Here is a 13,430-nt window from a genome sequence, read left to right as displayed (position 1 = left end):
AATTTATCCTCTGCGAAGAGTGACTTGCCCAACTGCCTTGAGATTGGCGGCTGCATCCAAGCAATAAAGTTAGTATGAACTGGCCCCCATGTGGGCAAGGCATATACACCACACAAATGTATTGAATTAAATAAAGTGCGACAAAATTATTTAATTGCATGTTTTTAATTGCATTAAATTATGTAATTTATGTGTGTTTTTAGATAATATATGATTCTAGTGTTATTTTTCTTACTGAAAAAAATCCATCCATCTATTATCTGAACCATTTATCATAATGTATACATTCATGTATTTATGTGTTCATGCTCTTTTATGGGGGCCTGGAAGGGATTAATAATAGATTTTTTATTTTTTTATTTTTTTTACACACAAGGTCAAGGAACAAATTAAATTTGTATATCAAGGCACCATTGTAATTTAATATAGGCCCAAATGCTGTCCATCATTGCAGTCATCAAGGGGAACTTTAACTTACTCCGATGTATATTTTGTGTTGCTCATCACATATATTAGAACCAGATAACGCACATGCAGGCATCAAAGAAGAGTTTAATGAAGGAGATGTGCAAAGAGTGCTAGACCAGTTGAGCTGGAGTGGTAGGGAAGATGCCTTGCTCAAGAGCACCTTGACAGGAGCTAGTATGCAAGCAAGCATCTCACTCGTTGCCATATTTAATTTTTTGCCACAGAGGGGCCTGAAAGCATGCTGTCAAAATTCAAAGCCCGAGACCTTACAGACTGAGCTACCACTTTTAAAACAGCGTCCCCATGTTGTTATTGTGTTTATAAGCAAACCGGAAGTTGACATTCCAACCTTACATCGAACGCGGAAGTACTGCATGCAGAGACCCCATTATGAATGTCCATAGTTACATATCACTTTATATTGAAAAGCCACTCTCCCTCGCATATCCGGTCGCGACGCTCCTCACTCTTGTACACTTGACAAAGCATCTCCAACTCTGACGTTATGCCGCGCGCCGCAGTCGCCGCATCCCTCTCCTCCACTTGAGGTGAGTCAAGTCCAAGAGAGTCTGGCAAAAGGTACACTAAAATGTGAAGACTGCAATTTCAAAGTTGTAATTACAGAGTCAATCTTAAAAGCATAAATTGGGTGTGCACACAGAAGAAAATAAAATTATAAAACTGAAACATTGCTCAGAAAAGATAATGGATGACAATAATCGATCTGTGTCTTCAAATTTCTTTGTTGTTAGTTACAGGGTTTTCACATACTTTCAGAAACAATGGTCGACCACCAGAAACCGATGACGAACTATTGAGCCAACATTTATCAGAAGAAGGCTACAAATGCTGAAGCCATTCGAAACAAATAAAGACGTCAGACTTTAAGGAGCTCCCCGTTAATGCTCTCAACTCAATTTGAACAGAGAGGCAAAGTGGGCTGAGACCATAGTTATTTAAAAACAAAAAAGCAGAATCTGGAAAACATGCTGCCCAAATGACTAAAACAAGTACAAATACAGATATGTGAAAGCTGGACTTAATTATTGCACCAAAAGGCAAACTACAACCCTGGATTGGTCGCCAGTCAATCAGACACACAAGTTAGACAACCATTCGCACCATCAAATGTAGTTTGTCATTTATTTGTGACTTGTGTACTAAATGCTCATTTGCAGAGTTCCTCCCATAGGATTTGCAATCTTTCAGCTGCTTCTTCCCAGTGATTATCAAATGAGCAGAAATTGGGCTTTAGGCTCAACAATATGCCACATGCACACACGCGCATACACGCACACACACACGCAAACACCCTGCAGGAGTAAATACTAGTTCAGTACCTCTAATTAAAGCCTGACAGTCATACTAAATTCTGCAATACCTGGAAATAGTCCAGTGTGGGAGAAGCATTTCTGTGTTGTGCATACTAAAGCACAATGTACTGTAGTTGTAAGCAGTATAGAATTGAAGACTGCATTCTTCTCACAATTTGCATTTCTGTTAGTATCGCTTACCATTTTGAAATGTTTAAGGCGGAAGCGGAACGTGTTATGTCATCAAACAAGGTACAAATACTTCATAACAGAATTCTATACGTGGCCTTTAAGGTCACACTGTTGGCAACAGCTGGCAAACGTTTGCTTGAATGCAAAACTTTCATTCGTGTTGTGTACTTTTAGGTCAGTTTGGCTTCTGCATCCTCTTATATGTTTTGTCAAACAAATGTGCTGCTCAGGAATCCATAAACAATACAATGCAAGTCAGTCATGGAGGAGCGCCGGGAAGAGTTCCTACCCTCAAGAGACTTTTCATTTTCTTTTCTTTTTTCTTTTTTTATTTTTTTTATTTAGAAAGTAAATATAATGTTATTCCTATTTAATCACCCCCCCTCTTGCGCCTTGCTTTCATTTAGCGTTATTGTTTGTACTAAGAATCTGAGTAGCTTGAAAAGTGATATATAAACAGTGATGGCAATTAATGAATGTTAATGCTACACCGTAATATTCACTGCAGTGTTTTAATTTGTGCTCTTCAAGGAGAGGGGCTCGCTTACATTATGCGGCAAACGTTTCTGGTGTTATTTGGATCTTCACACAAACGTGGTAAATACTTATTTTCACATACTTTCTTAACTTTCTGGATGTTTTGTTTTTACAGGGTAGTGGTTTTGTGATTTCCCCTCTTATTCAAGTAAGCTTACCCCACCAACTGTGCCTGAGAACTCAAAAATCCAAAGAGCACACAGTATGCATCAAAGGTTGGTTGTGTGAAGGGGGAACAGCAAGTTCTACGGCTGTGGTGAGATTTGGATGAGGCTAAAACGGCAAGCTCAGAGAACGGGCCGGGCCACGAATAGCAAAAATCAGTGCATAATTGACATCAGTTATGAATGCGTTGAATAAGAAAAGGTCTTGTTTTCATTCTTGAGAAACAAACAAACAAAACCAAAACAGGGATCAACCACAAATAAGATTTTTCCACAAAAAAATGGGGTTTCCCCCACCTAAAAAAAAAAAAACTCAAAAAAATTGAAAAACATGTTTTTAAATATTTATAAAATATTGGAATACAAATTATGAATAGATGAATCGGCACATGTTGAAACGAGAGTATGCAGGGAGCCACTACATACTATAGAACCTTCCAGCTAACATCACTGCTTAGCTCCCGCAGCGCCTCCCGGGGGTCAACCATCCCATAACAAATGAATGTAGAGAGCTTGATTTTCGACGAGCGTTTTCGTTCAAAGGTGGGAAATATGTCAAGTGTCACAAAAAACTTCCCGAGTAGGACACTACAATACTGCAAATCATTGAAACTAGTCGTTTGAAGCCGCTCGCTACAAAAAAGTGGAGTTTGTTGGGGGGCAAAGTGGAATTGGAGGCCTAAGCAGGTATGTTGTTTTTGGTTGAAACAGTACGTCGATCACTACTTTCATGGTGTAAATTGTCATTCATTAAATAATTTGTGTCCATTTGTGTCGTCTTGCTGTATATCGAAGTCTTCGAGCTATCCTAGCTTGCTAGCTGCTAACAAACAGACCGCACGTAATTTACTACACATTCCTCAGCAGAAATCAAGCCCGAGTTAATTGTAATAATCGTGTTAAATCGTTAACTTTTTGTTCAAAATGACTTGAATACTTATGCAAAAAAAAGTATGAGTGTTTCACTAAAGATAATATGGCTCATTCATCATGTTGCCTCGATTTTACAATCAGAAGTTAATGTTATGACCAACTGTATATGAAAAAGAGAAAAACTACCTGATATAAAATGATCTGAGCATATCCTCGTACTTTTTGTGGGTGCAAAGCAGTTGTGTCGTAGTTTTGCTCTCAGTCGCGCTAGCCATCGTGCTTGTCTTCACTCCTAACTGTCTTCCGTCTAGTTTCGAATCCCTGCCGGCAGCCGAAAGAATGATCTCATCTCCGTTTGAGCTATTAGAGCATCCGTCGGCTGCGCACTAGTTCACCATAGCATTGGTAGCTAATTTGTCAACTGCACACTGATGGTTTTCTAATGCACTCGCATTGACGCCCTGACCCCCACTGCTAGGAGCGCACTTCAACGTGACGTCACACTGGAAGGGTCTATTGTCAAATGTTAATGGTGTTGTGGTCTATAGGGGGCGCCATAAATTCAATCAATCAATCAATCAATCAATCAATCAATCAATCAATCAATCAATCAATCAATCAATCAATCAATCAATCAATCAATCAATCAATCAATCAATCAATCAACTTTATTTATATCGCACCTTTCATACATTTAAAATGCAACTCAAAGTGTTGGACACCCATAATACAATAAAAAAAAAAAAAGAACCCCCTAAGATCGTACGCACAGACACACCCAAAACCCAACAAACAAATGAAAACCACAGCATGGCGGGGCACAGAAGTACCGTGTAAGGAAAGGCACCCAGGAGGAGTTCAGTGAGATGGATGAAGACCAACCATCCCTCTCACTGTGGAGGCTCCCCCATGAGAAAACACTGGAGCTAAAAATTTAATAACTACCAAATGAAAACATTCAAACACTAAAAGAAAACAGTTAAACACGATAGAAAAAATAAATAAAAACAAAGCTACAAGACAATATATATTAAAATAGTTAAATAAATAAAAAGGGCATACAAAAATAAAAATATAAATAAATAATTTAAAAATAATAATAATAATAATAATAATAAGAAGAAGAAGAACAAGAAGAAGAACAAGAACAAGAAGAAGAAATAAAAAATAAAATTAAACAAAAAAAAGATCAATCAAATGCCAAACTAAAAAAGTAAGTCTTAAGCCTCCTCTTAAATTCAGGGAGATAAATAAAATTGTACACTTTTATTTGTTGTACTTACATCTGGCTAGCTAATATTTTCCATAGTCAATCAAAATTCAATTCCCTTATGGATGGACTTTAACATTCTTGACATATAACATTAAATTGCTGCTTTTTGCTTCTTTGCATACAACATTTTGTATTGGAAAAAAAAAAAAACATTCCACATGATATGTGCATAGTAGACAAGGCTTTCATTTCAGCCTGCACCTGTGGCATTGACTCATTTGATGTCAACCTAATGTCACCATTTCTCAGCTACCTTCCTCCTGTAAAAATATCAGCTGTTCACGGGACCTTCAGGGCATAACGGAGAAAAGTGATGAAGAGGACTTGCTTGACATCTTTACAAGGGTGGTTTTCCACTTTCTACCTCCCAAGAATAGAACACAGCTTGCCACTGAAACTATGGCTCATAAAGCCCAAATATATAGCTGAATGCCTTATGTCACCCAATGGTACTAGTACAGCAGAAACTACCAGATGAGGAAAGTGTGTAGTAGTCCCTGTATGACTCGTAGAAAGCCACAGGCAAATAGTGTTGCAGCTGTTTGGAACAACAACAACGATGGTGCTGTCTCAGGGGAGCAGGCAACCTTTAACTGTCTACAACATTATGTGAAAAATGCTGACCAAACCAAAGCTGAACACTCCTTCCTACCTTTCTGGACTGGTTCCTCTGTCATAAGTCTTGACAAAATTAACTGAACTGATACTGGACTGAACACATCAAATGCTACTCATACCTGTTGACGCAAGTTTTAGTAACTAGGTTGTGGTTTGTGTGTGCTTGCGTTTATTTTTATTTTTCCATACACATGCTTTTAGACATTTTAGACCTTTCTGCCTTTCTGTCAAATTTCTAACATTTTTGGCAATTTTATGGACATATGAAGGTCATTTTCTGCCTCAAATCGTCCTTTTTCTTTTTTTTCTTTTTCTTTTTTTAAAACTTTTTGCACATTCTGTGGCTAATTTTTTGACATTTTTTCTGCTTTTTTTGCTTGTAATTTTCTGACATTTTTGTGGAAATTTGGGGATTTCTTCTTTTGTTTGTGGATGTTTCATTGTTGCTTTTTGATCATTTTCTTTTCTACCTTTTCTTAAATCAATTTTCTGACTTTTTTGGTAATTTTGTGCTCATTTTATGGGAATTTTTGGGATTACTTCTTTTGTTTTTGCACATTTTACAATTACTTTTAAAACTTTTATTTTCTGCCTTTTTACAGACATCTGGCTTCTTTTTTTTTGGCAATTGGGTCACTTTTTGGACATTTTTAGGTAATTTGCATTGGCATTTCATCTCTTTTTCTGACAACGTAACATTTTTTACTGACATTTTGAATTTTTTTAAAAATCCAAATCATTAATTCGTTTGAAGATTACACTATCAAAAGAATGTAAGAAAATAAATTCTCTTTTTAGAGATTCACAGGGAGCCACGGGAGAGGGATAAAGAGCCACATGTGGCTCCAGAGCCGCAGGTTGCAGACCCCTGTTTTAGCCAAACACTCACTCCCACGGATAATTTAGTCCTCAATGACCCAAATTTACATGTTTTTGGAATCTCGGAGGAAAATGGAGTAGCTGAAGGAAGTGAAGCTGTGCTTGTGCCAATTTTCTCCAGGATAGTCCGGCTTCTTCCCTCATTCCAAAAACATGCTTCTTAGGTTAATTGAAGATTCTAAATTGTCCATTAAAACCACTTTTAGCCCAAAGTCAGCGAGTGAGGAAAGCTAATCATCATTATACAGCATCAAGTAACGGAAAATTTTCAGATGATAGTCGTGGAGCAGTCACTTAAGATGTTTCTCTATTTGAAAACCTTGTTTAATAGCAAGCACCAATTTTGTGTTTTATATTTTAGGCCTGGCTAATGTTGCTGCATTGTATTAGGCTACATGGAAGAACATCAACATGCACAGAAACGTTGCCTTCCCTCACTAAATATTTGTGAGAACAAAAATATTTGCAAGATATAGCAACTTTTTTATTTTATTTTATCCTGTTTCCTTATAGACTCAGTAGAAAACTCAACACTCACGCCAAAACAACTTCATTTTGCAACTAACAATGCCCAGGACACCACAGGTAGCACCCCCGAGGCTGAAGAAATGAAGGTTGTAACATATCAATTAGTCACACGACACATTGGTGACATTTTGGAAGACAGAAAACACAAGGATGTTTTTGTTGTGGGGGGCTTTGCCAGTTTTAACACGTCCCAAGTGGTATCTCATCAGACACATGAGGATATATACTGAAGAGAGGAATAAGGAAAATATTATAAATGATTTGCCATGTTTATTTTTGTTAAAAACATTCCATCATAAAAACAGCCATTATGTGCATCGAAAAATATCAATTTGACAGGAAATCCAGTGTCCCAAAAATGCAAATGCACTATAATTACCGTGGAAAAAAAAGATGTCAGGAGAGGAGCATGGTCCTAAATAAGCTATAAAAGATGAGCTATGAGAGTTACTGTAATTGTGGGAAATATCCGAATGTACGGCAGCTATATGAAATGATTGCTTTTAGGATTTTACAATAATTTATTCAAACTTGGTAAAATGCAGCTGTAGACAAACACGGAAAAAAAAAAAATCTAACTCTAAAACCTAAGCACTTCACCCCAGATAAGTAATCAAACTTTCACATTTACACAAACCGCACCATCACATAAAAGTTCCTAACTTCGAAAACAAAACTAATACATTTTTAAATGATTTTGCTCTTCATATAATGGATTGGTTCTAGATTCTTCTGTAGGACGACAGCTTAACACACGGGCAAAAAAGTGATGATGTGAAATGACGTCTCCAGAATCGTGCAAAGCTAAATGAGCCCAATCGAGATAATCAAACTGATAGTCCTCCATTCTTTTTCTGCTCATCCCACCAGACTACATTACACATTCATCAGCATTCACGATAGCAGCTTCCAGCACTGAGTACGGAATTCAAATGCAGTGTATCATGGGAAGTCTTTCAGACTAAATAGTTGTCATCATTCATCAGGTGCTGTGCTTCGATTGAGTCAGTCACCCACGAGTCTCGGACGATTTTGAACTTCTTTCGAAAGCCGCGCCTCAATCTCCTCAAATCCTCCAGTCTTGTTTCTGCCGTAATAACAACGTGCGACACGCCTTCCTCCAACTTCTGCACCACAGTGCCGCCGTGGTAACGAAACTCCATGGCCTTGAGATCCAAACAACTTGCGGAAATGGCGGTTGCAGGATCGTTGATGTCCGCGTAGTCATCCATATAAACTGTGAACGGTCTGAACATACTGGTGGGAAGGTCATTCCAGCCGTATCGCTCCTCAACTCGGCAGACGTCGACGGCCGTCGCGCTGTCCGCTTTTCCCATGCGCCCGAACACCTCTCGCAGCTGCTGCTCGTCAGTGTCCAGGAAGTAGCTATCGCCGTAGCTATCGTACTCCTTGGCGAAGTGTTCCTTGGTGGAGGGCGACATGTGGATCATGTGGCGCGGTTGCCACGGAACCACTCGCTTCTGCTCCAGACACTCCAGCAGCCAGAAGGCCCAAACCAAATCGTGCTGGTTCGACGAAATCAGGTTCTTCACGCGCATGTTCTCCGATCCGGCGATCACACAGTAAGTATCTCGCCCTGGGTTCTGAACGACAATTCCGCCACACCTGAAACAAATACGACAGAACGGTCATTATTTTGCTCACAATACATCACAGCTGTACTAGGACTGGATCAAAAATAGTCACAATTATTTTGATAGAGATTGAAATAAATAAAAATATAAATTTCCCAGAGGGCGCCATCCCAAAGGGATCAATAAAGTCAAGTCTAAGTCTATTAATCAATTTTAAAATGTAATGTTTTTTCAACCACTACTCAAAATGATCATAGCCTTCCGCCCATTAATCCCTTCACGTTGAGCACTTTATTCTTTACCTTAACACTATTATTTTTGTCAGGTATAAAATAACCTTGTAACTATCATATTAAATTCAAGCCTATTGAGTTTTCATTATTCATTTTCAAATTTAAGCATTATATTACTCTCTTTGTCATATTTATTTGTGGGCTAACCTGGGACCTCATATTGTATTTTGTGCTATGTCATGTGGAAATGTGTGTTGGTATGATAAAAATAAATAAATAAATAAATTTTAAAAAAGTACTTGGATATTTGTGCCCTTGAATTTTGAGGAAATGAAATTTTCTAGAATTCTTGAAAATTCAGCTTTTAATATGACTTAAAAGGACAGTGAGAAATTAAATTAGTAAGAAAGTAAAATAAGTGTAAGAATATATACTAAAATATCAATTGAAAACAAATACTGGGTGCTCCTGCGCATTTTGGCCTCTTAGGGGCAGTGTGGTGCTGTGTATCCATGGTGTACGCAAACAATGAGAACAGAAGTTGTGATTGAATTCTATTAAAATAACTCGTTTTTCACAGATTGGGAAGAATTTGTGCCTTTGAGTAGTCTTAGCTTACCTGTGGGTATGCGTTTCCACAGAATTAGTGTGTGAATATTCGTTATTTGAAGGGAAATCGCTCCCAAAGTCGATGGTAATTTACCATTAGCATTTGAGTGGAGTCCTCCATTCACTTAGCGCTAGGCTAGCAATATTTTAAAAACAAATGTTTGTTGTTTTGCATTTAAATATACAGTCACAATTGGCTACAACGGCTCCATGCTATCAGCTGGTAAGTTATCTATCCAATTAACATTATTGTTGGAACATTATAGCTGTTGGATTAATTTTACGTTATACAGTCTTCCCTCGCTATAACGCGGTTCACTTTTCGCGGTCTTGCTGTATCGCAGAATTTTTTTAAGTGCAATTTTGCATATTTTTTTGCAGTAATATACCCATTTTATAAAATTTATGAAGTTTTGAACATTATCAATGTTTGAACAAGAGAGAAATGTGAGAACATGTAAATGCCTCAATGAGAAAAGTGTCTAAATTGTGTGGTAGGGGATTTTAGAGCCTTAAAACATTTATAAGAATTGTAAAACATAAAGCTAACTACTTCGCGGATTTCATTTATTGCGGGTATTTTTTGGAACCTAACCCCAGCGGAAAACAAGGGAACACTAACTATAATTATTTCCTTTTTTTTTTTTTTTTTTTTAAACAACTCCCACCGTGAATCCACCTCCTGTCTCTCCCATGTGTTTGTGCATGTTGCACTAGCTAGCTGCAGATTTGAAAGTGGGTGTGTCACTGTGTCACATGACAGTCACAGTGACACAGCGAACATGCATACTGATTTAGTCCCAGTTATTGTTTATTAATGAGGGTTTTAGTCCAGTATAGTCTAGTTTTAGTCCGGTGGAAAATGTGTATTATTGACGAAATTATTTTTGTTTAGTTTTTGTTGACGAAATTAACACTATTGTTATGTGATTAGTTTAACAATTAACTCCAACTGGGGTGTCATTAAACAGCTTAAAGGACACTTAGGGATCGCAGAATCACGTTGATTCACTACGGGCTTGCTACAACTACAAGCAACATGATGCATTCAGTGTACTTTAACAACATAGGGAACTTATAAACTCACCGCACTTTTGTGCATATTCATGTTTTTTCTTCAATTATTGTACATGACACGATTTACCTGGCAACACCTTTCTCCAATTCAGCCTTCGGGTGATCCTCAGTCCCATTCAGGATGCAGAATTCCACATCCTCAAACATGTCTGTCTCCTTGGTAACCCCAGAGAGATCCTGCTGCTTATAGTGGTCAATAACACCCTTCTTGGCTTTGGCAGGCATCTTTTGTCTTTTCCTTTGTGGCTCATTGGCGGCATCAATACGAAGATGTCGTGAGGCGAGTTTCCCTGACGCCTTGCTGCGAAACTGCTCCAGCTCGGCGAGGGTAATGCACTGGTGCCACTCCTTGTCATCGCGAATCTTCTCGATCCTCGGGAAGCGCAGGGTGCAGTTGGTTTTATACATGTCGCTGCCGACTATCTCGGCTGCCTTCACCTGGAGGATGACCGAGTTGCAAGGCTCGATGTAGACTTCGGGCTTCTCGGTGGCGCACAAGATGTTGGCCGGCGGATCGTTTTTCCGGTAAACTTTCCAGTGCTTGGCAAGTTTCAAACCAAGGTCATAGAGCTCCTTCATGGTGTAGCCGGAACCGATGCGGCAGAGCGTATGGAACACCGATGGCTTCTCACCAGGCTTTGGAGCTTCTGCAACAGCGCATAGGAAATGCGACATCATACCGCCCCGCCTCCCTTTTCCCCAGTAACCGCCAACAATCAGAACATCGAGCTCATCCATCAAGCCGCCCACATATTCCGGCTTGATTTTCAGCCAGCCTTCCCCGCGCTTGTCCGGTTTATAGATGGATAGCGGATCTTTCACCATGATGCCCTCTTCTCGGTGGTCAATGGCATCATTGAGGGCATTCACCACGTCCTGCATGGTCCGGGCCTCCGTTTTCGCCACCAAGTGAATCCTGCCATTAACCGGCGTGAAAACCATCTGCAGGATCCCGTAGCGCTTCTTCAGTGTTTCCTTGCCAAGCTTCTGGGAGTTGACTAACAGGACATCAAAGACGCAGAAGCAAGTCTGCAACTCCGAATCCTCCATTAGTCTCTTGATGTCAAACTTGCTCCCTTTCTGCATGAAAGTCTTTGCGGTTGGGTTGTAAGCCATCATCTCCCCATCGAGGATGCAGTTAACGATGTGTTTTTGAAATACGTTGTGGATGTGCGGTGTCAGGGAACCCTCCAAAGGGGATCCGCCAAACTGCTGCGTATAGTCAAAGGCGTTTCGACTAAAGTACTTGTACACGTCGCCATCTTTATGAAGTTGTATCCGCTCGCCATCCAGCTTGGTTTCAATGTAAAATGGGCTGTTACCCATCTGCTTCTCGACATTGCCGATGTTAGCTACGGCAGCCAACATGGGTTTGAAGGCGGAGAAAAGACCGATGGAAACGTCGCTCAAAGATACAGAGGGGTCGTGGAGCTGCTGGCACACTTTGTTCAGGTCCGTGTTCACGTTGTAGAGCTCGGCGGCATCCGGGTGAAAGACCTGAAGGACGGTTTCCTTGCTGACGCCAAGCTTCATGTCCTTCAGAATCATTCTGATGAGCCATTTTTGCTCAAGGGCTGAGCTCTGCGTGATGAGGTGCAGAAGACTTTTTCTCACAAGGTCTTTCTTTTTGCTCGCGTTGTTGATAGCGACTGAATCAAGGAAATCATTGACTTCTTTAATGCTGAGCTTTCCCTGGCTGGTGCAGCGTTTCTTTAGCACAAAGTACGCCATGCTAGCAAAGTCTCCAGACTCTCCTTGAGACGTGGTGGGCGTGCGGTAGTTCAATAGCTTGTTGGCTTCAGGACCATTTTTCGGGAGGCATAATACGTCAATGTAAAGTTTGGCTAGCATGCTTTCTTTTATGCCGTAGGCCATTCGCTCTCGTTCAAATGAAGGAACTATGAGGCGCATTGCTGGGTAGAAAGAGTCGGTTGTTTTGGGTTTGTCCTTATGCAGGGCATGATGAAATGTTCTCCATGACTCAATAAAATCCCTAAGTGTCTTGGACTTTTCTGGGCGGAGTTTCAATTTCTGGATTTTTTCTAAAGTATTACACAGGTGAAGGAAAGGAACCTGAGCAGCAACGATAGAAGGCTGATCAGCCGTAGCGCTTTCAGAGGTCTCCTCCATTTTATCTGAAATAAGTGAAGTGAAGAGGGAAAAAATCATTTCAAGAACCCAGCAAGAATTACCTTCCCTCACGTAATGTCAGGAGCTCCATAGAATTTTATTTTTTTTCTTTTATGTTCAGTGAAAGTAAAATCCGAATCTCATCCATTACCTGCGTTTTCTGATTACGTCAGGTCACTCCATTGTCCTCATTGGTCTCTGTGCAACCAGACGCACGCTAAATAAAACCGTATACAGAAAATACACTGTATATTACTATAAACAGCAAATGCTTAGGAACATATTCACACCTTTCTAGACTGTACCATTAACACACAAACTGCCCTAACGTTTAAAAAAAAAAAAAAAAAGTCCAATCATAACTTTGGGAATTTAATTTTGCTATTCAAACGTATCGAATGCGATCTAAAATCTTAATTAAAACTATAGTTGGTGTAAGAGATGTATTTAATTATTTTTACCTTGTGAGTGGCGCTGCCCGGTTACCTTTCCCAAGTACACGCGTAAGTTTTTATTTGATTTCTGTCAAACTTGCGCGAGCTCAAGGTTGAAAAAGTAATGGTATGTACATACACACAGTGCATAGCTACTGAATATTTTTCGAATCATTTTAATCTGTACTTAGTCATATTTATCCTCAGCCAAAGCGACGTGCCCTTTTGGTTACTTCCTGGTTGAGCTTTCTGGACACCGGCAAAGACGTCCCCCTGGAAACAAAAGCGGAACTAATGTGGAATTATCGCTCGTGAATAGTATATTCTAAATGAAATAATAATAATAATAATAATAATAATAATAATAATAATAATAATAATAATAATAATAATAATAATAATAATAATATAAGATTTACAAACGATAATTGATTTAATCTTTCCAAAAATATACTGTAAGTGCACAATAAATATAACTCAAGTAATGTGTCGTGAAAAATCAATAAC

The 13,430-nt window shown here is 39.2% G+C and overlaps 1 protein-coding gene across 2 annotated transcripts; it reads right to left on the bottom strand.

The window, feature by feature from the left end:
* Nucleotides 1–7,095: 7,095 nt before the first annotated feature.
* Nucleotides 7,096–13,201, bottom strand: lig4 (ligase IV, DNA, ATP-dependent). 2 transcript variants are annotated; one of them, XM_077514368.1, is made up of 4 exons: nt 12,951–13,201; nt 12,641–12,706; nt 10,427–12,494; nt 7,096–8,471 (listed from the first exon to the last, which is right to left on the bottom strand). In XM_077514368.1, the coding sequence occupies exons 3-4, from the start codon at nt 12,487–12,489 to the stop codon at nt 7,802–7,804; spliced, it is 2,733 nt and encodes a 910-aa protein (XP_077370494.1). In that variant the 5' UTR covers nt 12,490–12,494; nt 12,641–12,706; nt 12,951–13,201; the 3' UTR covers nt 7,096–7,801. The 2 variants fall into 2 exon arrangements, with proteins under 2 accessions (XP_077370494.1, XP_077370495.1); XM_077514369.1 differs by having other exon boundaries at nt 12,641–12,687.
* Nucleotides 13,202–13,430: the final 229 nt, after the last annotated feature.

The sequence above is a fragment of the Festucalex cinctus genome, chromosome 2 (assembly GCF_051991245.1).
Source record: "Festucalex cinctus isolate MCC-2025b chromosome 2, RoL_Fcin_1.0, whole genome shotgun sequence".
Lineage (NCBI taxonomy): Eukaryota > Metazoa > Chordata > Actinopteri > Syngnathiformes > Syngnathidae > Festucalex > Festucalex cinctus.
The sequence above is the reverse complement of the archived record's forward strand: the minus strand, read 5'-3'. Positions and strand labels throughout refer to the sequence as shown.

What these genes read in the sequence shown, in the direction of transcription:
- lig4 (XM_077514368.1), bottom strand. Translation starts at nt 12,489, where the DNA reads ATGGAGGAGACCTCTGAAAGCGCTACGGCTGATCAGCCTTCTATCGTT. An exon ending in TTGGAGAAAGGTGTTGCCAG is followed by an intron (nt 8,472 to 10,426) that starts GTAAATCGTGTC and finishes TATTTGTTTCAG; the next exon opens with GTGTGGCGGAATTGTCGTTC.